The sequence below is a fragment of the Sus scrofa genome, chromosome 7, assembly GCF_054392235.1.
Source record: "Sus scrofa isolate SSC_HxYL_T2T_F1_AM1 chromosome 7, Sscrofa_HxYL_maternal_Yorkshire_Landrace_v2.0, whole genome shotgun sequence".
Lineage (NCBI taxonomy): Eukaryota > Metazoa > Chordata > Mammalia > Artiodactyla > Suidae > Sus > Sus scrofa.
Genome location: NC_139389.1, coordinates 125,561,000 through 125,582,729, shown reverse-complemented (window position 1 = coordinate 125,582,729; position 21,730 = coordinate 125,561,000). Strand labels below are relative to the sequence as shown.

The 21,730-nt window shown below is 54.9% G+C and overlaps 1 protein-coding gene across 8 annotated transcripts in view; it reads left to right on the top strand.

Annotated features, from left to right (window-relative positions):
• The window catches only part of ITPK1 (inositol-tetrakisphosphate 1-kinase), a 159,262-nt gene that overhangs the window by 26,627 nt on the left and 110,905 nt on the right, over positions 1-21,730 (top strand). For all 8 annotated transcript variants that reach the window (XR_014808894.1, XR_014808895.1, XR_014808893.1 and 5 more), the window contains 1 exon segment: positions 16,907-16,931. Coding sequence is in view for 4 of the 8 variants with exons in the window: in XM_084966079.1 (XP_084822205.1) it covers positions 16,907-16,931 (25 nt within the window). In the remaining 4 variants the exon portion in view is untranslated.

Sequence of the window (21,730 nt, the reverse complement as noted above, 5' to 3'; positions counted from 1 at the left end):
GACCGAAGCTGTTCTTGTTAGGACTGACTGGCTGCTCTTGGGATTTGATTCTGGACATCAAAGACCCTAAAGACAGAGAAAGGAGGAAGAGAGACGTGCCTCTTGCCTTCTTGGGAAAGGCCCTGAGCCAGGTGTGGAGGGGAGCCAGGCTGCTTCTGCGCTGGGTTTCCTGGGCAGGTGCTTCCCCTGGGCAGCTGGAAGTGCTTCTCAGGGAGCTGCCTGGCCCTGGTGCCTTCATTGGCTTCGCTATTTTTTGCCTGCAGGGGCCTGAACGATCCGCGCTGGTGATAAAGCATCCGTCAGGCTGATGCTGTAATCACACTGCAAGGGACACTTGAAATTATGTTCGCATTTGGGAAGCTAATTTTAAAGAACGTTTTCCCTTCATAATTATATGCAATCAGCCAGCCAGTGTTACTGGGCGGCGGCGGGGGGGGGGTCTCTTTTTCCCTCAGACCATCTGCTTTCTTTTCTCTTCCTGCCCCTCCTTCTAGCATGTAGCAGGCCACCTCCCCGGGAGAGGGACCAGCAGCCCTCGGCTGCCTAGAGGCCCAAGTGAAACCTTTCTTTGGTGGCTGATGGGGCTGGGGAGAGAAAGGGGTGGTGGTGGAGGCTCTGGCTTGGGTGACTGGATGGGTGCAGGTGTTTGCTTTCAAGATTGAGGCACAGGTGTGTGGAGAAGGTGATGGAATATGGGGCTTTGGCTTGGATAGTGTAGGAGCCAGGATTCTTGTGGATGCCAGGGACAAAAAATCCACTTCAGATGAGCTTGTTGTCCTGGCTCAGGGAACCAAGTGGCGTAAGAACAATTTCTCAGGGCCCCAGACATGACTCCTGCCTCTCTCATTCCTCACTGTGGCTCAGCCTCTGTGATCTTTTCTGAGCTCTTCATCTGCTCTAAACTCCTTCCTACCGCAGGGCCTTTGCACATGCTGTCCCTGCTGCCCAGCGGGCTCTTCCCTCCTCTCTGACTTAGCCTTTTGATCTCAGCACACCCTTCTCCCCAGTCCCTCAAGTGTTCCTTTCTTTTTAATTTAATTAATTAATTAATGTATGACTTTTTAGGGCTGCTCCTGCAGCACATGGAAGTTCCCAGGCTAGGGGTCCAATTGGAACTACAGCTGCCAGTCTACACCACAGCCACAGCAGCGTGGGGTCCGAGCTACATCTGCAACCATGGTTTAAGGCAACACTGGATCCTTTAACCCACTGATGGGGGCCAGGGAACAAACCCCAGTCCTCATGGATACTAGTTGGGTTTGCTACCACTGAGCCACAGTAGGAAACTCCTTAATTTATTTTTTACTTAATTGTTTTGCTTTTTCTTTTTTGGCCACCCAGCAGCATATGGAGCTCCAGGGCCAGAGATCAGACTTGAGCCGCAGTTGCGACCCATACCACAGCTGTGGCAGTGCTGGATCCTTTAACCCACTGTGCCAGGCCAGGGATTGAGCCTGTGTCCTGGAGCTGCAGAGACACTGCCAGGGTGGTTGTGCCATAGTGGGGACTCCAGAGTATTCTTTTCAGAACCTGCCACATTTTGTCCTTATTTCAACTGTTGGCTTGTTCACTTTCCCCCCTGCTTTAAGCTCCTTAAAGACAGGAGCCCTTTCTGTTGTTTTCATTGTTGTGTGTCCACTGTAATGGGTGCTCAGGAAATAGGCATGAAATAAATGAATGAGGCAAAGAATGCCTTGGATGGAAAGGCGGTTCCTCTTTTTTTTTTTTTTTTTTAATAGTTTTATTGAAGTAGAGTTGATTTACAAGGTGGTGATAATTTCTGCTGTACAACAAAGTGATTCAGTTCTGTCATAGACACATCTATTCACGTTCAGATTCTTCTTCCACACAGAGTATCATGGAATATTGGATAGAGTTCTCTGGGCTCTCCAGCAGGTCCCCATGGAAAGGTGGTTCTTTTTTTTTTTTTTTTTTTTTTTTGTCTTTTTGCCATTTCTTGGGCCGCTCTCGCGGCATATGGAGGTTCCCAGGGTAGGGGTCGAATTGGAGCCATAGCTACTGCCCTACGCCAGAACCACAGCAACTCGGGATCCGAGCCGTGTCTGCAACCTACACCACAGGTCACGGCAACGCCGGATCCTTAACCCACTGAGCAAGGCCAGGGATCGAACCCCCAACCTCATGGTTCCTAGTCGGATTCGTTAACCACTGTGCCACGATGGGAACTCCCTGGAAAGGTGGTTCTTGAGAAAGCAAATCCTCAGGAGGAATTTAGTTTAAGAAAATCTTGGCCAAAAAAAAAAAGCCTCCTCTCTCCACCTCTCGCAAATGGGGCTCATTCCTCCGTATCTTGAGTTTTCTGTGCAACCAAGGCATGTGGAAGTTCCTGGATCAGGAATCAAACCCCCACCACTGCAGTGACAACGCCGGATCCTTAAACTGCTGTGCCACGAGCGAACCCTTCTATCTTGAGTTCTTTTCCTGGCGATTAAGGTCCTGGAGAATTATCCAGCAGGTTAGCATCCTGAGTCAGGGGAATGGGCCTGGCTGTTTAGAGACCCCCTCCCCACCCACCCAACAAGGATTGGAACAGGATTGTCCTTAGGTCAGGAGGCCCCCGGTGCAGGAGAAGGCACGGTTTGCTGTCTCTTCCAGTCGGGGTTTGACTCCTCGGGCTCCTTCCTCTTGCGCTGCTCCCTGAGAGGGGCTGTGTGAGGAAGAGGCTTTGAGGCTGTGTGTGGCTGGCAAGGGTGGGGGTGTCCAGTCGGGGTGGGGTGGGCAGGTTCAGGGAGGGCACAGAGCCAGGAGCAGACGGGGTGGGGGAGGAGGGGGCACCTGCTGCAAGGGTCTTGAATGCTGCTGTGGGGGGGGGCACGGGAGGGTGGGGGGCGCAGTGAGGGGATGAGTCGAGTCTTAGATGTAGAGGGTCACAGGCCAGACCCTTGGGGGCTGTGCAGGGTCGGCAGGACGGTGGCCTGTGGTCCTGGTGGCCCTGGGGAGGGAGGCCTGCGTCACTCGGGGTGGGGAGGCTGCCCTTGGCTGGCACCGAAGGGTTCTTCCCCTCTGGCTGAACTCAAGCTTCCTCTTTTTGGTGTTTCTCACTTCTGCCCAGGGCCCTGGCTCCTGGCTTGGGGTTGGCGGCTGCTGCCACCCTGCACCGGGCTCTCAGGGATTTCTTGAGCTGTTTGGGGCCTGTTGCCATGGCACCCAGCTGCAGAGCCTCCCAGGGTGGGAGACCAGGCAGGAAGGAGGTGGGGGCACCAGCCTGTCTGCTGGGAGCGGGCTCTGGGCTCAGCATTGGGTGGGTGGGGGGGTGGGGGGGCACCGAGGCCCTGGGCTCATTCTCTGTGGGAGGCCCAGAGGGCTGATTGCTCCTTATTGGCAGGGGGGTGGGGGTGGGGGGGCAGGGGATCAGCGACCTTTAGAGATGGGTAAGCCCCCCAAGACGTTAGCCACATCTTCCCTGCGTACCTGTCTGCCCTCTGGGGCATGGGCCTCTGGTTTCTTTGAATCCCTCCCACCACAGGGCAATCACCACCCGTCTAGACAGCCTTCCTTAGGGAGCTGGCAGCCTCTTCTACTGCTGAGCTGAAATCTACTTTCTTGTCTTCTGCTTTTTTTTTTGGCTGCACTGTGGCATATGGACGTTCCCAGACCAGGGATCGAATCTGAGCCACAGCTGCTGGCTTTACGTCGCGCTGCAGCAATGCCGGATCCTTAACCCATTGTGCGGGGCTGGGGATCAAACCTGAGCCTCAGGAGCGACCAAGCTGCTGCAGAGACAACACCGGATCCTTAACTGTGTCAGCAGGAACTCTGTCCTCTGCTTTTGTAGGAAGGGTTCCCCCTGCGTGGAAAGTATGCATTTGAGGTGACATTGAGTCAGAAGGAGCTGTCACCTCCAAGGAGAGGGGAGAAACAGACGTGCAGTCTTCCCTTGCTTCTGGGCCACAGGTGACGCAGCTGTGTCCTGTCCCCACTCCACAGGGGTCTTGGGACGCCTGCAGCCAGTCACAGCTCCTCAGGAAGCACCTTCTGGGCTGTTCACCCGCAGGCCTCCCAGATGACACCCCTCCCCCAGCACCCCTCCTCCGGCCTCCTGGGGGTCGGAGGTCTGAGAAGGGATTTCACTTCTCTCTCTCCTTTTTCTTCCTTCCTTTCTTTCTTTCCTTCCTTCCCCTCTTTCTTTCCTCCCTTCCTCCCTCCTTCCTTTCTCTGTTCTTTCTTTTTTTCTTTTGTCTTTTTAGGGCCGCACCTGCAGCATATGGAGGTTCCCAGGCTAGGGGTCGAATCAGAGCTGCAGCTGCTGCCCTGAGCCACAGCCACAGCCACGCAGGATCCAAGCCACATCCGTGACCTACACCACAGCTCATGGCAACGCTGGATCCTTAACCCACAGAGTGAGGCCAGGGGTCGAATTTACAACCTCGTGGTTCCTAGTCGGGTTCGTTAACCACTGAGCCACGGCAGGAACTCCCTTCCTGTCGCTTTTCAATACATGCGTATTTTTTCCATCCTCATTGAGTATGATTGACAAATGGGAATGTGCTTAAAGGTGTGCGGCGGATTTGGTGCCCGCATGCGCCTGTAGAAGGATCCCCACAGTTAACTAACACGTCTCTTCCCTCCCAGGTTTACTCCCTCCCCTCTTCCTTGTTTTGGTGAACACAGTTAAGTTCTACTCTCCGCAAGTTTCAGTTATTCAATGCAGTGTTGTCAACTGCAGTCTCGCCGATAGATCCCCGGACCGGGTTCTTCTTCCTATAACTGAAAGTTTGTCCCCTTTCCAACCTCTTCTCATTTCCTCCTGCCCCCCAACCCTTGGCGACCACCATGCTAGTCTATGAGGTTTGTTTTTTGTTTTTTTTTTTTTGGCTTTTTAGGGCCACAGCTGAGGCATATGGAGGTTAACAGGCTAGGGGTCGAATCAGAGCTGCCGCTTCCAGCCTTTGCCACGGCTGCGCCAGATCCGAGCCACATCTGTGACCTACACCACAACTCATGGCAACGCTGGATCCTTAACGCACTGAGCGAGGCCAGGGATTGAACCTGCGTCCTCATGGCTACTAGTCAGATTTGTTACTGCTGAGCCACAACAGGAACTCCTTTTTTTGTTTGTTTGTTTGTTTGTTTTTTAAGATTCCATTTAGAAGGGAGACCATGCAGTATTTCTCTTTCTCTCTCTGGCTTTTGTCTTTTCACATAATGTTTGGGTGCATTTCATAACCTTTCTAGATATTCTCACTTGTAGAAAATAGGACCGTCATAGCCTGTAATGCAGCCTTTGAACTTCATGCTAAGTGGCTGTTGTTGCACATCTTACAGGCCCCTCCTGGCCCCTCCTCCTCCTCCCTCTTCCCTCCTCCTCCCTTCCCCTCCCTCCTCCCTCCACCTCCTCCCTTCTCCTCCCTCCTCCTCCTCCCTCCACCTCCTCCTCCCTCCTCCCTCTTCTCCCCCCATCCCTGTTCTCCTGCGCGGGGACTGAGGGCTCCAGGAATGACTGGCACCACCTGGAGCCACTGCCTGTTTGTAGAGCTGGATGCTCAGTGGCTCTAAGGTGGCAGGAGTGTGGCGCCCCCAGACCTGGAAACAGGGGCTTGGCAGGCCCCTGTTGGCCTTCATGTGCTGGGCACCAGGCTCCAGCTCCAAACGCCACTTTTTGGGAAGTGTCTGTTGCAGCTTGGAGCCACCAGGCAGGGTCTGAGGGCTGTGGCCTTCAGTGGAGCCACGTGGCCTTGGAGTGGGACATGGGGAGGCCTAGGTAGTCTGGGCATCTCTTATAGGCCTTGAGGTGGCCCAGGGGTCAGGAGTGTCACCCTGTGTACAGCCAAGGCTTCCAGGCTTGGGGCCTTAGGTTTCTACCACCCAGGCCCTGGGCACGTCTTCCCATCCCCTTATGGGTGTTTGGCCAACCCAGCACCCCTCAGGAATCCTGTGGGCACCATGGTGGCTGAGTTCCAGCCGCCTCCTCATTGACCGCCCAGGCCCCCAGCAGACCTCTGGCCCAGTCTTAATCTGCCCCTGGCCCACAGGAGGGAGGGTCTGAGGTTCTGGGGCTGCAGAGCCACCAGAGCCTTGGTGTGGGAGTAGACAGAATAATGTCCCCCTCCCCCAGGTGTCTTCAGAGCCTGTGACTCTGGTCCCTTACATAGCAAAGGGACTTGGCAGATGTGATTAAGTTTAAGGACCTTGAGACGGGAGACTGTTGTGGCTTAGCTGGCTCAGTGTCATCACGGGGCCCTTATAGAGGGGACCAGGAAGGACGAAGGGAGGTAGGAAGCAGAGGGCAAAGTGATGTGGCCACAAGCCAAGGAATGCAGGCAGCCCCTACAGCTGGAATCCGCAGAGGCCGGCTTTCTCCCCAGAGCCCCCAGAAGGAACGTAGTCCTGCTGACCCAGTGTAGACTCCTGACCTCCCGGGTGCAGGAGAATACACTTCTGTTGTTTTCAGCCCTGCTTGGTGGAGATGTGTTGCAGTGGCAGTAAGAAAGGAATACAGTGTTCTGATACACAGCCCTTCTTGGGACCTGACAGGGAGGACTGGCTCAAGGTCAGGGCCGGGCTCTGACTCCCTACCCTTAATCACAGACCAATGGACAAAGTTGTTAAATGGATCGACGCCCTGGGCCTGCCCTCCCACTCCCCGTCCTGCAAGTAGTTGGGGGTTGGGAGAATATTTGAATAAGGTGCGTGTGGTTTAAGTTTTCAGAGACTGGTGGTAGGGCCGACTTCGCCTTTGCCATGAAGTGACTTCAGCCTTGGTGCCAATGGCAGAGGGGCCCAGGGAAGCCCAGTGCCCAGAGGCCCTGGCATTGCCCCAGCTGCAGCCCGAGCTTGGTGGGCTTTCTCCTGGCGCCCCCTGGCAGCCCCTCCTGACCACCCCCAGGACTCGGCTCAAGCAGCAGTCTTCAGGGACCTCACTGCTGTCCCCCAGCTGCTTGCTGTGTTCAGGGGCCCCGTGGCCACCTGCATCTCTCTCTAGGCAGGGCTCATGGCTTGAGGGTCCCTCTGCCCCCAGGCCAGCCCAGGGCTGGACGGAGAAGGCCAGCGAATGGCTGATGACAACCAGGCAGGGAACCCTGGGCTCCTGGGGGCGGAGGCTGAACACGGCAGCAGAGCAGAGTCCCCTTCAACCACAGCGGCTTGGGAAACCCTTTCTTGGTTTTGGATTCCAGCCCTCGTGCCAGAAGGGAGCTTTCAGTTTTAAGGGAGTGCTGGCAGCAGGATCCGGGTGGCCGGAGATGTTTCATCTCCCCTGGAACACAGCCTTGAAGAGAGTGTCAGCGTCCCAGGACGCATGTGTATGGTTATGTCCAGAGCGTGGGGTACCCTGAAGACAGGTGCAAAAACTTTCTTGGGCGGACTTCTCCCTCCCCCAGTGGCTCCGAAGGATGGAAGTGTCGGGGCATGGAGGATTCCTGTCTTGCTTCCTGCAGAGTTTACCTTGATCCCTGGGCTGGCGTTAAAATGACTTTGCATTCTTGGAAATATAAGAAACTGCGCTGAAGAGAATTGACTGAGTCATCAGCCCTGAGGCTGACCGGCTGCTGGGGGCTGGGGGCGGGGTGGGGAGAGCCCTGGAGCCAACCCTTCTGATGCCCATGGGGCTCTTGTTCTGAGTAACCAACCCCCCCACCCCCGCCCCACAATTTAGGGCGGGTTCCTGATGATGAGAAGGAAGAATTACAGCCCCTGCGAGGGGTAGTAAAGGGTAGTAAAAGACGACAAAGAATTTCAAGTAGGGTTTTTATATTGAAAAGTGGAGGCGTGTCAAGTGCCACGAAGGGAATTTCAACATTCATTTTCAGATGAAAAGCCAGGGTGATTTCCAGTCTGAGATGGTGACGCTTTGGGGACAGCAGAGCACATTCTCGGGTCATCTCCACCCCTGCCTCAGTTTCCCCGCCCTGAGGGTTGGGAGGGGGCTTGTAAAGTGTCGTGGTCCTGCAGTTCTGCCTTCCTCCTGGAGGTGCCAAGAAGGTGAGTCACCAGCCCTGCCTCTCGCCTACATCCTGGGTTCATGAGGAAAAGCCACTTCCAGGGACCCCGTGGGCTCATTGTAGGTCTGAAGGAACACAGTGACTCATGTCATTGCGTCTGCACGGCGGGGGACCCTCTGGCCCGCCTGCCTCCTCCAGGTGGGGTGCCTAGTTTGGGGGAAGGGCTTCAGTTAACTGGAATTGGGGACTGTCCAATCAGGGGAGGGCTTTTATACCCCCCACCCCCACCCCCCACCCCCCCAGGGAAAAAAGACATATGCTAGCTTCCAGTTTATCTGTGTCTTCCTCGGAGCTGTCCAAACAATTCAGATGTTTGTACTGGCTCTAAAATTCTCTTCGTATGTTGCCTTTGTATTGGGCCATTTCGGTTTCTGGCACTGCTAAGGGCTGGAAAATCCAGACTATGAACCGGGCTGCTGGGGAAGCAGACAGGCGGCGATGCCCAGGGATGAAGTGGAGGCTGGTACTCATTCAGGACGTGCTTGCGGAGCACCTGCTGGGTGGGGGGCATGGGGTGCTGGAATAAAGAACAGACTCTCAGACGTCAGAGGCTCATGGCCTGAAAGTAACGAGTGAAGAGCCCTCTTCACTGTCTGAGGGCTGTGTGGCTAAAGAGCTGGTGTTGCTGCCCGGGCCAAGGGCAGGGGACAGCCTATTGGCAAGTCTTGTGTTTGAGCTGCCCTTGGCAGGTGAGCAGGAGTTTGCCAGAAGAGGAAGGGTGTGCCAGAGGAGGGGAACAGCTTGTGCAAAGGCACAGAGTTAGGAAGTCAGGCCTGAGTGGTTTTTTTTTTTGTTTTTTGTTTTTGGTCTTTTTGCCTTTTCTAGGGCTGCTTCCCGCGGCATATGGAGGATCCCAGGCTAGGGGTCGAATCGGAGCTGTAGCTGCTGGCCTACGCTACAGCCACAGCAACGCGGGATCTGAGCCGCGTCTGCGACCTACACCACAGCTCACGGCAGCACTGGATCCTTAACCCACTGAGCAAGGCCAGGGATTGAACCGCCAACCTCATGGTTCCCAGTTGGATTTGTTAACCACTACGCCACGACAGGAACTCCAGGCCTGAGTGTTTTTTATATAGTGTTTTAAACTTTCTTTCCTGGGAGAGTTTGGGTTTTTTGTTTTTTATTTTTGTTTTTTGCTCACCCTGCGGTATATGGAGTTCCAGGGCCAGGGATTACATCCAAGCCGTAGTCAAGACCTAACCCACTGTGCCAGGCTGGGGACTGGACCTGGGTCCCAGTGCTCCCAAGATGCTGCCAATCCCATTGAGCGACAGTGGGAACTCCTCCTGGGAGAGTTTGGTGAAAGGAGGGACTGGTGCTACTCCCCCCACCCCTGAGGCCTATGTCCTGCACCTCCAAATGCTTGGTATTGTGCTAAGAATTTGGGGTGTAGAAGGAGGGGAGCCCTGTTTCTTCAAGGAGCCTTTAGCAGTCAGCGTAGGCCCTGAGAGGTTTGCAACAGCAGGTTGATCAATAGCTTGTTCAGAGTCCCCTCGGGCCTGCTGGCCTCCCTGTGGTGGCTGTGTGCTGGTCCTCTGCATCTTGGCATTTCTTGTATTCTCGGCACCATGGACAGATCATTCCTTGTCCTAGGGACATGCCAGGAGCACTCCCCCCAGTTGTGACAATGAAAAATGTCTTCACGTGCTGCTAAATGTCCCCTGGGGGGAAATTGACCCCAATTGAGAGGGACTGATAAGCTGAAGGTCCTCTTTGCTTTTTTCTCTGGTTCTGGCCTGTCGGCAGTTGCCACCCAGTCAGATTTCTTTCCGGGAGTGGCTCTGGGCTGGCCTTGGGGGCCATCTGTCACCCATGCTCCCACTGTCGCTGAGAGCCAGGAGGACTGCCTGGAGAGTCGACCACTGGTGGGTGAATGCTTCTACTGGGAGGTGATGTGTCCCTTCTGTACACTTTTCCTTGGCCAAAGCGAGCCACATGGCGTGCGTGCGTGTGTGCGTGTGTGTGTGTTTCTGTCTGTCTGTCTGTCCAGGAGGAGGAGAACTGTCATATTGGCGTCACCATTAATGTCCACTTTACTAGCCCTTAACCTAGTAGGGCAAGACATGGAGCCAGGCAGCCTCCGTATCGGGGCTCTGTGCTGGGACCTGGAGGCTCTGAGGGGCTGGGAGCTAGGGGGGTGCTGACCTCAAGCGTGGGGTGGGTAGTGATGCTGGCGTGGCGTTTGGGGCCGTGGGAACAGTGTGTCTCTTTGTGCACCGGGTGAGAGAGGAGGCCCAGCCACCAAGTCAGGGAACCCCGAGTCTTCGGGAGACACTCAGAGGGCCCTGCCTTCTGCAGGCTGGGGTGAGGCGGGGTGGCGGGGGGGTGGGGTGGGGTTGCCTCGTGGTGCTAAAGGGCCTGCTATTCGGGGCTCTGGTAATTACCAAGCTGCACTGGGCATGGCTGGGATGCCAGTGTGCCTCGCTTTCCACTTACATAATTACACACTTCCTGTCTCTGAGTGGTTTTTAGCTCTGGTGCAGGTGCAGCCTTTTTCTTCTTGCCCATTGGTTGGGTTTGGGGGGAAGCCTGTGTTTCTGGGTCGATCCCCTCCCCTGTGAAGTCGCTCCGAGGAGGGCTGGCGGGCCTCCCTCCGCAGCGGGGTTACCTTGCAGCGGCGGCTTGCCTCCGCTGTGGCCAGCCCTCCGCTCTGCCCGGGTGGGAGGCAGGGGCTGTGGCTTTGCATATTGTGGGAGAGGAGTTCTCGATGAACCCAGGGGGCCCCTTTCTGGCAAACTTCACCCTTCTTTTCGGTTGCTGCTCAGCTCTCTGGGAGCGTCTGGAATTCTCCATCTGTCATGGGACTCTTCCCCCTGTTGGTCCGAGGGCACCTCTGTCTCAGCCTAGTCCCCTCTCTCCTGCTGGCTCCCCAGTGCATGTGCTTCGCCTGCCTGCAGCTCTTGACTCTCATACCTGCCCTGGAAGGTCCTGTTGGCTGGAAAGATCAGACCCATTTAACAGATGGCAAAGCTGAGAGCCAGGGCACAGCTCAGCAACACCTCCTGTGCTGGCTGCTGGTTTTCGAGGGTCCCCCCCAGTCCCAAGGAGTCCTATGCCAGCCTTCCTGATGCCACAGCCAGTGGCTGAGCCTCGGGCCTTATGTGGCCTCCTAGTGGTTTGGGCTGGTGCCTTTTGATGGTCCTGCCTCCCTGGCTTCTGGGACCTGCTCTTTTCTAGTCCTTTTGCTATTGGGCCTCTTGGCTGGACTCCATCATCGTCTCCCCACCCCCTGCCACCCCCACAACGGGTCATTTGGGTAATTTTTTTTCTTCAGGAAGTGGGTGCTGCTGTCACTTACCGAACACCTGTTGTGGTAAGTGAGACAGCGGCCATTGACAGAAACTCAGAATCCACAACTGAAAGTCCAGAGAGGGCGGGCTCTGGGCGCCTGCTCTGGGACCTTGATCGGGGCAAGAGAGCACCAGATTTTTCTCCCCGTGTGGTCTCCTTCTTAAGAGTGGCCACACAAGAGGCCACCATGTCCTCTGACACTTCCCGGCTATGCCCTGTCTGCTGACAGTCCCCCAGGACCTGTTCTGGAAAGGTGCCCTGCCCATCCTGCAGCAGAGTGAGGTGCCAGGCCACATGCCCACCCTGGAGCGGCTGCAGCCCCTCCATTGTTTGCCTGTCAGTATCACGTGGGATAGAGGAGGGGCCAGTCCCGGAGGCAGGGAGGCAGGGCAGGGCAGACGTTCCAGGCCCCAGGCCCCTCTGCAGGATGGCTTCCAGGAGTCTCACCCCTTGACAGGCATGGAAACTGAGGCACGAGGTAGAGTGGAGTCTGTTCCATGTTCTCTGCTTGGGTGGGAACGCCCCCATCTCTTCCATGGCTGCCTGCCTCCCAGAAGGTTCCTGAAATGTTTGCTCAGCTCAGCGGGGCTTCTAATCACATCCTGGCACCACCAGGGTCAGAAAAATGGAGAAGTTACCCTCTTCCTGCCATGCGCCATCCCACCCTCTCCTGGTGCTGGGCAGGGTGTGGGGGTGGGGGCCGGCCTGCTGTCCACACCCAGAGCATCACAGCCAGTTCTGGTTCTTTTGTGACCTTTACCCCTGCTGCCAAGACTGGGAGGGGCTGCCCCGAATGCTCCCGCCCCCGCCCCTCCCCGGGTGAGGAGCCGCCGTGCCACACCTGGCTGCCGCTCTGGACACCTGGGAGCCTGACGGCCCGAGTCCCTCCCAGACCCTGCCCTTCATCTCCTGAATCAGATCTTTGGGGCCAGACTCGCATTGGTAGTTTTGATAAGCTCCAGGGATGATTCTCAGTCGTCCAGCCTGGCAGTTGGACCCTCTGGCTCACGGGGTGACATTCTGGGGCCCTGGGCCGTGCCCGGCCTGCATCCTTCTACCCACTGCTCAGTGGGCTTATGCTCCCACACCCCTAGAGGTCTTTTGGGCCGGGGGACACTCCTCGTCGTGCTAGTCTTCTTTGACTTCCCCTCCCTGGTGCCTGTTTGCAGTTCCCTTCAGTTTTTGTTCAAGTGGCAAACGCCACCTCCTCCCTGAAGCCGTCTCTGACTGCTCTCTTCTCCCTTGAAAAGATACTCTGTTTTGTAAATGAATATTTTAAATTCTGCAAAAGTATGCTCTCCTAGGACGTCTGGAGGTGGGGGGTTCCCTTTTGCAAAATGGGTCCTCACTTCATCGGATATCCAGCTTTTTTTTGTTTTGTTTTGTTTTTTTTAGGGTCTTTTTGGATCATGCTTACAGCATGCAGAAGTTTCTGGGCCAGGAATTGAACCTGCGCCCCAGCAGCAATGTTGCCTGATCCTTAACAGCCAGGCCACCAGGGATTCCTTAAGTAAAATTCTTTGTTTAACTTTTATTGTTACTTTTTTCTGTAATTTTGGAAGTAATATCTATGCTCATTGTAGAAAACATAGAAGCTGCAAAACTGAGAAAGAAACTACAAGAAAATAAAAAGAAGCACACATCACTTTACTGTTGCAGCCACAGTTAACACTGCAGTGCGTTCCCTCCCGGTCCGTTTCCCAGGAACCTGAGTTTGTAAATGGGCTTAGAATCCGAACTGGATGTTGTGATGTGTGACAGTCCAGTGGCCCCGGAAGGGGTGTCGTTTCAGCTCTTCTTTGAGCAGAACTGGGAAGCTTTTCTAGATAAATCTGAGGTCTTCTGCTTCACTTCATCAGTTGCCTGATTGACTCATGCCTCTATCAGGCATTTACTTTATGAAAGACCCTGGCATGCTGGCAACTGTAACTTTAAAGAATTCTTTAAAAATACATTTTCCTTAGGGAGTTCCCATCGTCATGGCACAGTGGAAACAAATTGGACTAGTATCCATGAGGACGCAGGTTGGATCCCTGGCCTCGCTCAGTGGGTCAGTGATCTGGCGTTGCCATCACAGACACGGCTCGGATCCTGCGATGCTGTGACTGTGGTGTAGGCCAGTAGCTGCGACTTCGATTTGACCCCTAGCCTGGGAACCTCCACATGGTGCGTGTGTGGCCCTAAAAAGCAAAAGCAAAACCAAACCATAACAAACAAAACCAAAACATTTTCCTAGTTTTGGGGTATGTGTGCGAGGCACGTGGCACAGAATTCAAGAGCGATGTGAGGGTGCACAGTGCAGGGAAAGTCTCCTCACCCCGCCTCCAGTTGCCCTCGCCCTTGCTCTTGACCAGAGGCCAGACCACAGCTCTTTTCTGGTAGCCCTTTCAGATTCGTTCTGCGTATATGCAAGCACGCCTTTGGTCCTGGGTGTTGTCGCAACTGTATGCGGCCCCCTGGGTTTGCTCCTTGCTCTCCTCCTGCGGTGTCTGGAGATGATGCACGCCTGTGGCTCCAGGAGCACTTGTTGTTCTAAACAGCTGCACAGTGTTCCTTTGGCTGGTCGTTTGTTAACGGCCCCTCCTGGGGGGCGCAGGCGCTGCTGGGCGTTTGCTGTCATGGGCTGTGTGGCAGTTAACATCCCAGCTCCAAATTCTTTGCCCGTCTGAGTATGTCTGGGGGTAGGATCGTGGCATTGGGGTTTTCAGGAAGAGCAGTTTGATGGGCTGACGGTGGATTTGGTTCCTCTTCACTTTCCCATTCCTGGCCCCCTCCCCTCCACCCCGCTCCCTCCCTCGACCCCTCCTCCTGCTTCCTTTGTTGTCCTGATTCAGTTTCTGAACTTTCTGGTGGGGGGGGCCGGATTTCAGGAGCCTACCGCTTGGGTGATGCAGGATGTCGGCGCCTGTGTTCTGAGGAGGTTCTAGATGTAGAAGGAACCCCGGCTGGCTGACTCTTTCCTGAGCATCCCACCAGCACAGCGAAATGGTTTCCACCTGCCCCCCGAGCTTCCCTGTTATGCCAAGGTCTTGGAGCACAGAGACCAGCTGGCCCTTCTCAATGTTTCCTGCGCCAGCTGTGCCGTGACCGTGTGGTGGGGGCAGCCCAGCCCCAGAGCCAGCGCCCACGCTCCTGAGGCCCCCGGCCTCAGCTTGCTGCCAGAGTAATGGGCCATCAGTGCAGAAGGCAGCACAAGCCCCCAGTGGGCCTTAGCTCCTCGCATCGTGAGGGTGTCTGGTGTCCTTGTGGCCTGATGTGCATGGAACGGGGAGCCGAGTCCCCTCTTTTCTGCCAGAGGCACCATCTATCCTGTTCTTGGCACTTTGAGCTGCAGAAAAACTACGCAGGCCCCTGGGGGCCCAGCCCCCCTTGAGGTTTCCAGTTTGTCCCCCAGACCACTTTTTTTGGTTTCTTTGATTTTTCACGTTCCATCTGTTGTCAAAGTTAGAGCCTGTTTGTGTTTTAGGGCATTGGGGGAGGCGGGGGGAGCTGTCTGGGCTGTTGTCCGATGTGGACGGATTGGAAGTGACCGCAGCTGGCTTCCGAAGGACGTGAGAGCCACACGCCAGGATGATCTGGATGCCGAGAGAATTAACCCGGCGGGAGAAGCCAGGCGGGCCCGGCGCCTGGCGGAAGCCCTCTCCACCTGGCGTGGGTCACGTACACACATGCCTCTGTCTCCTTCAGGCTGTCTGTCTGTCCTGAGTGTTGTCACGTGAGGCTTCCCCTCAGCTGTTGAGAATTTCCATGCTGGGCAGGGGCCACGGCTGGGGCCGGGCAGGGCAAGGAGACACTCTGAGCTAGCCTGGCCAGTCACAGTCTCATGCCAAGTGACCGTGGCAGGTTACTGTCCCCAGTGCCCCTGTGGGGCCAGGACGGTCTGGGAATGAGGCAGGGGTTCCATGGTGTCCCCAAGGCTCAGAGATGAATGCATGGGTTGTGAGCTGTTGCCTGGATGTGGTTGCGGGTTCCTGGTGATGTCGCCTGTGCCCCTGCCCTGGGTTCTGGTGGCCCAGGGCCTTGCTGCCATGTCTAGTCCGTCCATCATGACGTCGTGGAAGCAGGTGGATATTGGGACGTAGGCAAACTCACGGGGGTGACCCTGAACGCGTCCGCCACTCTGGTTTTCAGGTTGGGCCCCTCGGGGGCCTGGGGTCCAGGGAGCTGTTGCAGGGCAACTGAGCCCGTCCCGCGGTGTGACTGGTCGCCTCTCTGCTGTGTCTCACTGTCTCATGTTGTGGCCTCCTTGTGAGTTTCCACTCTGTGTCCGGTGCTCCGAAGGTGCTGGTTGGAGGAGCTAAATGACACGTGTGAGAACCGGTAGGTGTCACTTCCGCCGTGCTGTGCGAGGTGATATCCTGGGTCACCGTCGCCCAGGTCTTTCCTGGGGGCTTTGAGCATCTCCCCCCTCAGACTGTGAGCCCCTCAGGGGCCTGAGCCGTGGCTGTTTGCTTTGTATTGTCCCCTGAGGGCCAGGCTGGGCATAGGAACTGAGCTGTGGCTCGTGTATTTATTTACATTCAGGGAGTGTCTGGATGCCAGACGGGCACATAGCTAGTGAACTTGCCCCAGACCCTGCTCCAAGGAGGCAGCGTGGGTACAGGAACTCCAGGTCCTGACCTCACCTGGACGCAACCTCCTCTGAGCATCTAGGGGCGGGGGCGGACATCCTTTCTTCCTGGGAAAGTGCACCCGGAGCCAGCGTGGCACCTGCAGTCCACACCCCCCCCCCAGGTGACAGCCAGTCAAGGGCACTCCAGAACCAAGAGCTGGGAAGTGCTGCCCCAAGTTCACGGTTGGCCCTGTTGTCTAGGCGGGGAGAGGGCGTCGTGAGTCAGGGAAGGCTTCCTGGGAGAGTGTCTGTCTGAGCCACATCCTAAAGACGGGTGCAGAGTGTGGACGAGGCTTGGAGACGCCACGCAGCCCTGGGTGCTCCAAGGTGCCCCAGTGAGGAAAGTGGGTGGTGGAGTCGGCAGGGAGCCTTTGTGTGCTTGGCAGAGACCCCAGCCCCAGGCTCTATGGGGTGCAGTGCGTCAAGGCGCATGTGTGGGAGCACAGCAGTGTTGGGGGACTGTGGGGGAGACAGGGCCCAGGCCTGGAGGGATGTGGGCGAGGACCGTGGTGGTTGAACCAGAGTCAGAGGATGGGTAGGTGTCCGCGTGAGCAGAGATGGCCAGCAGTGGACAAGCAGTGGGGCAGGACTGCGGGTCCAGGGGCCTCTTGCCTGTGGGAATGTGGATGGGCTGAGGCGACCTGGGAGGCCAGGCCAAGGCGTCAGATCTGACCTGGGAGGGAATGGAGAGCCGTCCCAGGGGGTCGGTGGCGGGAGGGTCTTGTGGTGGCCCAGGCTGGAACTGCACCCACCAAGCCCTGACCCCACCATGAGAACGGGAGGCGTCTGGCCGTGAGCAAGATGAGCAGCCTTCAGCCAGATTCCTCTGGGCATCCAGCTTCTCTTTCGGCCAGAGGGTGGCTTTGAGGACTGGCTAGGAGTTTATAAACCTCCCCCTTGAAAACAAGGCTGTTCTGGGGACCGTGGCCTGAGAGGTGCAGCCACGGCTCTCCCTGTCTGGCCTTCAGCTGGGTGCAGCATGAGTTCTGGAAGTTCTGGCCTGCTGAGTAACCTGTGCTTTCTTTGTTTTTCTCCACAGGAAGCGAGGGATCGAAGTCGTGCAGGTGAGTGCAAACCCCGCCCTCTCCATTGTTCAGGTGGAGGGGCCTTTGGCTCACTCCCCCACCCCACCCCCGCCCGCCAGAGGCTGGGCACTTGGCCTCTCTTCACCTGCTCTTGTTTTTTTTTTAACTTCTCTCCGGGAATCGACATAACTGCTGCCCCAGCAGGACACAAGCTGGGGCTGATGGTCCCTCGGGTTTGTGGAGCTGCTGTGCTTTGTGCTGGAAGGGGCTGGCTGGGGAAGTGGTGGGGCCCTTGGTGGGGGTGGGGTGGGCAGGGTGAGGGCGCCTAGCCTCCCAGCCCATCTGTCCATGGTCCTGGATGCTGCTGAGGCTCATCTGTGCCTGTCCTCAAGGCTCTGCTGAGGGAGCTGGAGCTCCCTGGGCCTCTGCCTCGGCTGCTGGCGCTCTGGGGGACAAGCTTTTCCCGCCTTGGACCATTTTTGTCTTACGGCTGACAGGGTGTCATCTCCTTCACAGACCATTCCCACTTGCTCCAGGGTGTGCCCCCTCCCCCTCGTCGCCCCTTTTTCTGCTTTCAGTGGCCACTTAGAGCTTCCCTGTGTGTCCCTTGATCCTGGAGGGTGGACAGCCTGTGGGGGCTTCTGACTCTGGGTTGGCTGGTTGGAGAGAGGGCTCTCCCAGGGCATGGGGGGCCCTGTGGGCCTGAAGTCGATGTGCAGGCTTGGACAGCGACAGTAATGCCAGAAGGTTTGTCTGTCTAAGAAGGGGGGAAGCGGGGAGCCCTCTGGCCAGCTACATTTGTCTCAGCTGTGATGACTCTTGAGGGATGGGAAAGGGGGCATTTCTCTCCGCATAGACGTGAAGATACCCTCAGACCCTTTGTGAAGAGCAGGCTGTGACATTTGCACCAGACGTTAGGCCTGGGACCCAGTGGGTACTTGGTGAGACCCAAGGGTGGCTTGGTGGTGTTTGCTGTCGCCTTTGCTGTCCCTGTCCAGGGTGAATCTGCCTGTCCATGCAGCCTGGCTGGAGGCCCTTCTTCAGGCCTGGCGGGCCTCTTCTACCTGTAGCTACAGAGAGGGTAACCCAGGCTGGGGCCAGATCAGGGCCGAGGGGAGCCTGGCCCCCTGCTAGAATGTCTGTGGGAGGTTTTAATAAAGCTCAAGAAGCTCACACAGCCCTGCTTATTGAGTTCGGCTTGGTCCCAGTGGTAGAGGGCTGTTGAGTTCTTCCTTCTGGCCTCCCTCTTCATAGTTTGTGGGTTGAACTTCTCACCCAGAGGCTGAGGTTTGTTTTGGGAGAGGAGGTAGTTTCTGGAAGCCTTTCAGCAGCTGTAGATTTTTCATCTTTGGCTCTGCAGTGTTGGATGATCTGCGCTGAGCTTCTCTGTGGACCATCCATCAAAAAAGGGGAAGTCAGAATTCAGGAAGGGCTAAGAAGTAGGGTTTCAGGGCCATTTCTGATTGATTACTAGTGGCTGCCTGGAGGATTCTAAATCCGGGAATGGCCGAGGACAGGGATTGATTGGTCATGCCTGCTGGGGGTCCAGCAGTGAATAGAGGAGGTGCAGTTGTTGGTGTGTCATTCTGGAGCTAGATGTTGGGGCCTTCCCTGCTCCACGATGCTTTGGCATATTTTTGTCTCTTAGTCCTTTTTGGTGGTTCCTTTGGAAGCCCCCAGATCCTTTGCACATGCTCCTGTACCCACCACCGCATGGGGGGCTATAGTTGGAGGTCACCATTGAAGAGCCAGATGCTTTCCTGAGGTTAGCCACAGCCTCACACCAGGGTCCACGAGGAAATTTCTCTTGGGAGCTGTTTTTCAAGGAAATGAATTCATGTGTTCACCAGCAAACACTGCTTAGAAGGTGACGCAATGTGTCTCACCCCCTAGTACCTGATTGCTGTTCACAGAGGGCCTCAGACTGTGTAACACAGTGGGGTGCCACCCCTGGCATGGGGGGGGAGGAGAGGGGAGGCGGGGTGGGGAGGAGGGGGCCTTGGAGCTTCAGGATGTGAGGGACGACTCGGGGCGGGGGTCAGTGTGTTCCCCTTGCATGGCTTCCTGGGAAGAACATGGCCTTTAATCCGCTGCGTCTGTGGGCACAACGGGAAACTGGAGCTATTGTTGTAGAGCGTACCAGGCAAAAGAAGAGTTATGAAGTCTTTCTCAATGCGTCTGCTGTTCATTTTGGCGAGGACCAGGGTGGGGGGAGGAAGTGGTGGCTGGGGACCAGAGTGAAGGCAAGCTGAATGCTTTCCATGCCGGCATCTAAAAATAAAACCCACCACGACGCCTCTCTGTTCACCTTCTCCTGGCATCCCCGAGTGTTTGGAGAACTTAAAATTTCAAGACATGGAGAAAAGGCTCTTTGAAAAAAAAAAGAAAAGAATCCAAGCCACTTGGCTGTTTTTTTTCAAAATCAGCTGAGCCCCTATGCATCAGATTCCGGGCTGATGGGCTATATTGGGTGCTGGAGGCGGGCATTTTCCAGTCAGTAGGTGTCAGTGATTGAAGAGGATCAGAGTGAGCCTGCCACCAGCAACCACCGGGTATTTCCTGTCTCGGGTGCACTTGAGGGCATTGTCCCATTTTTGCATCCATGCAGTGATGTGAGTGGTATTTTCATGTCCATTTTAGAGATTAGGAAACTGAGGCTCAGAATGTGACTTCTCTTGGGGAACTCAGCTGGTACGTGGTAGAGTTGGGATTTGAGTGGGTTTGGTTTGTCTCTAAAGCCCATGGTTTTTTCTGATAACTGGGTCTGCCGTGCATGTTAATAGACTCTTCCATTTGCTGCACGCTTCCATGCCTATTATGGGCTTGGCTACAATTTAAAAAAGGGATGCTGGGACCTAAGGTCAGGACCCAAGACTATAAAATGCTGGTAAGACTTGCATTGTTTATCCTGATCATGGGAGTTGTTCTTCCTGCTATTGAGTGGCAGTGGTAACAAATGAGTGTTGACATTTATTGGGTACCACTGTATACCAGCCAACGATGCCATTTACTTGAAGGCAGCATTTACGTGTTACCTGTCCAAGGTGGGAGTGGGAGCGCATTTATGAAAGTAAATCTTGCAAATCTTCAGCCTCCTCGTGTGTTCGTTCCATGGCTGATCTGCTTGGCGAGGAGCTTGTAAACTCTCACCTGCCACCCTCCCCCTCAGCCCCCATCTCTGCAGAGGCAGTGCATCTATTAGGAAAGAGCCAGACTGCCAGGGTTCGTGTTTCTGGCACCCAGCGGGTGGGCCAGCTGCCTAACTGCTGGGTACCTCAGGCTCCCCATCTATAAAATGGGGGTAATAGTGGTGCCTGTTCCTTGGGATTGTTGTGAGGGATAATTAGGTTAATGTGGGTAAAGCACTTGGCACACAGGAAGCTGGTTCTCTGCAGGAGCATAGCACATCCTCGTTACCCACAGGTAGGTCTGAACCCCGTGTGGGGCCCCGGGGCATACAGCCTTCCCGGGCGCCGTGTGGCTGGTTGGTATAATCCTGGGCAAGTGAGGTCGTTCCACTTCTTTGCTTGCAGCAGAATTGAAAGAGGGCCTGACTGGGTTGTCATCTGATAGAACATTAAAACTGAGTTTTGATAATCAACTACTTCTTGCCATGTAATTCTAAAGGAATTCAGAGATTTTACTATGGTCGGTGTCTTTCCATTCCATCTCTTTATTATTTGAATAGGTGGTTTCAGCACTATAAAAATTGAAAAAATGGAGATAGAATTGATAAGAAACTGCTTTCTCCTTAACAGTAGGTAGTAGTCACCTGTGGATACATGAAATAATTAAAAAAAATTACCATTCATCTCTTCTGAGACATATTTCTAATAAAGTTTAATTTTTATGATTGTTACCTATACAAATTTGTAATGTATTTGTTATATTGATCAGTTATGTACTAAGGTCATTGTAGTAATAATTCAGCCTAGAAGAACGATTTTGACACTTAGAGCTTTATGCTCAAAAGAAATTAAAAAATTAAAACATTTCTAGACATGGTACTTCTATTTTTTTTTTTCTTTTTTCTTTCTTTTGGTCGCGCCTATGGCATGCAGAAGTTCCCAGGCCAGGGGTTGAACCTGTGTCAGGTAGCGACCTAAGCTGCTCCAACACTGGATCCTTAACCCATTGAGCCGCAGGGGAACTCCTGGATATTATTATTTTCTGCCTCGTAGTGTGACAGCCTGGTCCGTGAAAGGCCTTTAAACATGAAATACACTGGTCGTAGGAACATCTCTGAGGGACGTTGATTGGAAATTAGAGTTTGAGGAGGCAGAACAGCCTTGCTATCTTTCCGAGTGTTTAAGCAGAATCTGATTCCGTAATTTTAAGATGGATGGTGGTGGGTCTCAAAGCGCTATGGTATTTAGATTCCACTGGATCCATTTAAAAGGGGAGCAGTTACAGTGTTATTTTGAAATGTTAATATTTACAATATATTGGAAATTACATCCTCTACAAGTAGTTAAGCTTAAAATGAGAAATTCTGGAAGTCATCTTGAAAATGCGCAAATAGATACATTGTTTTAAATGTTTATTTGGAGGGTTTGGTCTGAAGGTCACTGCTTTCCAGCCTTACCCTGTTTGCTTCTCAGAATGAGACTCTGAGGCAGGCGCCACCTCAGAGAGGGGACAGCGGCCCGGCTCTCAGGCCATCAGAGACCCCACTGGGGCTGGGCCACTTGGACTTGGGGGCCTGCGCATCCGCTGAGACCCAGAAAGGCCTTCCTTAGTAGTGGGCTTGTCTGCAGGCCCGCTGACCTCCCCTAATGTGGGTCTGTTAGGCCAGGGGATGCTTGGTCATAAGAAACACCTGCTGTTACCTGCTCAGG